The sequence below is a fragment of the Miscanthus floridulus genome, chromosome 16, assembly GCF_019320115.1.
Source record: "Miscanthus floridulus cultivar M001 chromosome 16, ASM1932011v1, whole genome shotgun sequence".
In the NCBI taxonomy this organism is placed as follows: domain Eukaryota; kingdom Viridiplantae; phylum Streptophyta; class Magnoliopsida; order Poales; family Poaceae; genus Miscanthus; species Miscanthus floridulus.
In genome coordinates, this window is record NC_089595.1 from 74,003,991 (window position 1) to 74,006,259 (window position 2,269).

The 2,269-nt window shown below is 50.6% G+C and overlaps 1 protein-coding gene across 1 annotated transcript; it reads left to right on the forward strand.

Moving 5' to 3' along the window:
• Positions 1–1,319: 1,319 nt before the first annotated feature.
• Positions 1,320–1,970, forward strand: LOC136510834 (uncharacterized protein At1g24485-like). Its single transcript, XM_066505156.1, has one exon. It carries the CDS (start codon positions 1,320–1,322, stop codon positions 1,968–1,970), a length of 651 nt encoding a protein of 216 aa, XP_066361253.1.
• Positions 1,971–2,269: the final 299 nt, after the last annotated feature.

The window sequence follows — 2,269 nt, forward strand, 5'->3', positions numbered from 1 at the left end:
TGCGCACAGCTGCAAAAAAAAGGCGCAGGTTTTTTTCCTCTCAAATTTGCTTCGCCGCTTTTTTTTCTAGGGGCAAAAACGTCTTTTTAACAACCAGTTAACACCGTTAGCTAACGGATTTGGCGGTAGTGTCAAATTAGGGATGAAAGTTGAAGTGAGTGTCAAATAGGGAACGAAGAAAATTTCAGAGCCAAGAAAGGAACGACTCATTTTCCCAGTGTAGGAATTATCTCCATGAAGAATCACCAGTTGGTCCTTTATGATCCAAGCCAACCACAGCTTCAGAATGTCGAGAGCGCAGATCAAATAGCTCCTCAGATCAATTGGTCCTTTAGACGAGGAATGCTGGAGCCCTTGGATGGAAAACAGCCATTGAGGATGGAGATAAAATCACAGCGTGAAAAAGTCGTTCAATTCATGTCCGTTGCGGATAGTGAATCAGTTCTGGTTTTGGTCCTACACTCCTACTCCAGAGTAAAATAACTTGGCGAGATTTTTTCTGGTTGTTGCGCTAACGTGGTGACTTTAAAAAATGAAGAGCTTTGATTTAGAGGTTACGTCGTATACCGTACCTATTTTAAGGATATAATTAGTTTTGGACAGCTACTTTGGATATCCAAATTTCCAGCTATTTACCAGTCCTAAACTTGCTGACCAGACTACACTCCATTTTTTTTCTTGCGAGAAGTTGAACTGTTCTCGATGTGGTTGATTCAAGGAAATCAAGGAACATAATCAAACCTGATCATGGAACTACCAACCCGATTAGTCTGAAAAAACACTGTCTAATTCGACCTATTAGTACATCGGCTGAAATCAGGCTATAATTTTTTACATGTAATGTAACCCGATCTAACTCTAAAATATCTAACTCATCAATTTATAAAAATATAAGAAATAGCCTAACCGGACATGTCATGTCACCGTGGAACAAATTTTTTAACCCTAATGCACTCGTGAGGGTGTCCGGATCGGACAGACATGGCTTCCTTACTCGCTATCGCTACCGCTACCACTACCGTGCGTCGCTCGCTCCTGTCTGTGCCCCCTTACGAAAAAAAATAATCTATTTACGGTGCTTCTTCTCCACTGCGCCACTCGCCTGCACCGTGCGCCATGTCCGCCTCCAACGAGCCGGTGAGCCTCCACGACGAATGCTCTAGCAACAGACTAGGGGAGGGAGGAGCTTTGTGTGACGCTGCCCCGCCGACAAGTTGCCTGCGCTGCTGCCGCCCTCACCTACACACGGCTCCACAATGCGAAAACACCCGATTCCCTTCCATTCCCACCCAAAATTCCAGCGAAAAAGCCCAACCAAAATGCCGCCTGCCCGCTCCCACCTCGTGGCCGCCGCTGCCGCCGTCCTGCTCCTCCTCCTCCCCGTCGCTCAGGGGTTTCGCGGCTTCTCTTACCTCCTCAACTGTGGCGTGGCGTCCCCCATCACCGACGGCCGCGGCCTCCGCTGGGGTCCCGACGGCGACTACGTCTCTGCCGGTACCCCCGGCGCGGTCTCGCTCCCGGGCCTCGTCGACCCCACGCTCGCCACGCTCCGCACCTTCCCGCTCCGTCGCGGGGCCAAGTTCTGCTACGAGCTCCCCGTCGACCGGAACCGCCGCTACCTCATCCGCCCCATCTTCTTCTACGGCGCGCTCTTCGCCTCCTCCTCCGCGCCGCCGCCGCCCGTCTTCGACCTGATCGTGGACGGCACCTTCTGGACCGCCGTCAACACCACCGACGACGCGCGGGCCAGAGCTGCGTCGTCCTACGAGGGCGTGTTCCCTGCGAGTGGCAGGAACATGAGCTTATGTCTCGGGGTGAACCCGGACTACACCGACGCCGGCCCGTTCATCTCCTCGCTGCAGGTGATCCAGCTCGACGATTCCGTGTACAACGCCACGGATTTCCCGACCAGCGCCATGGGCCTCATTGCTCGCACCAAGTTTGGCTCCACTGGCGGCATCGAGAGGTGAGTGACCGGCCTTTGTGGCTTAGTTCATTGTTGAATGGGGTGTCTCAAATTTAGTGATCTGTAGTCGACAGGACTATGGTAAGTCTGTAACCGATAGCATCATTTGGGCTAATTTCTGGTGCACCTAAATACCTACTACTTTCTGGTTTTAGCCTTTCTTATTAGAGTTTAATTAATTTACATCATCTGTTGAAAACATTTATTGGGTTCGATCGGACTGCTTTTGTTCTTTCAGAACTTTTAATGCTGATGTGCTCCCACATAATTGAAATCTTCTGTGTGAGATCATCTGCGATGTAT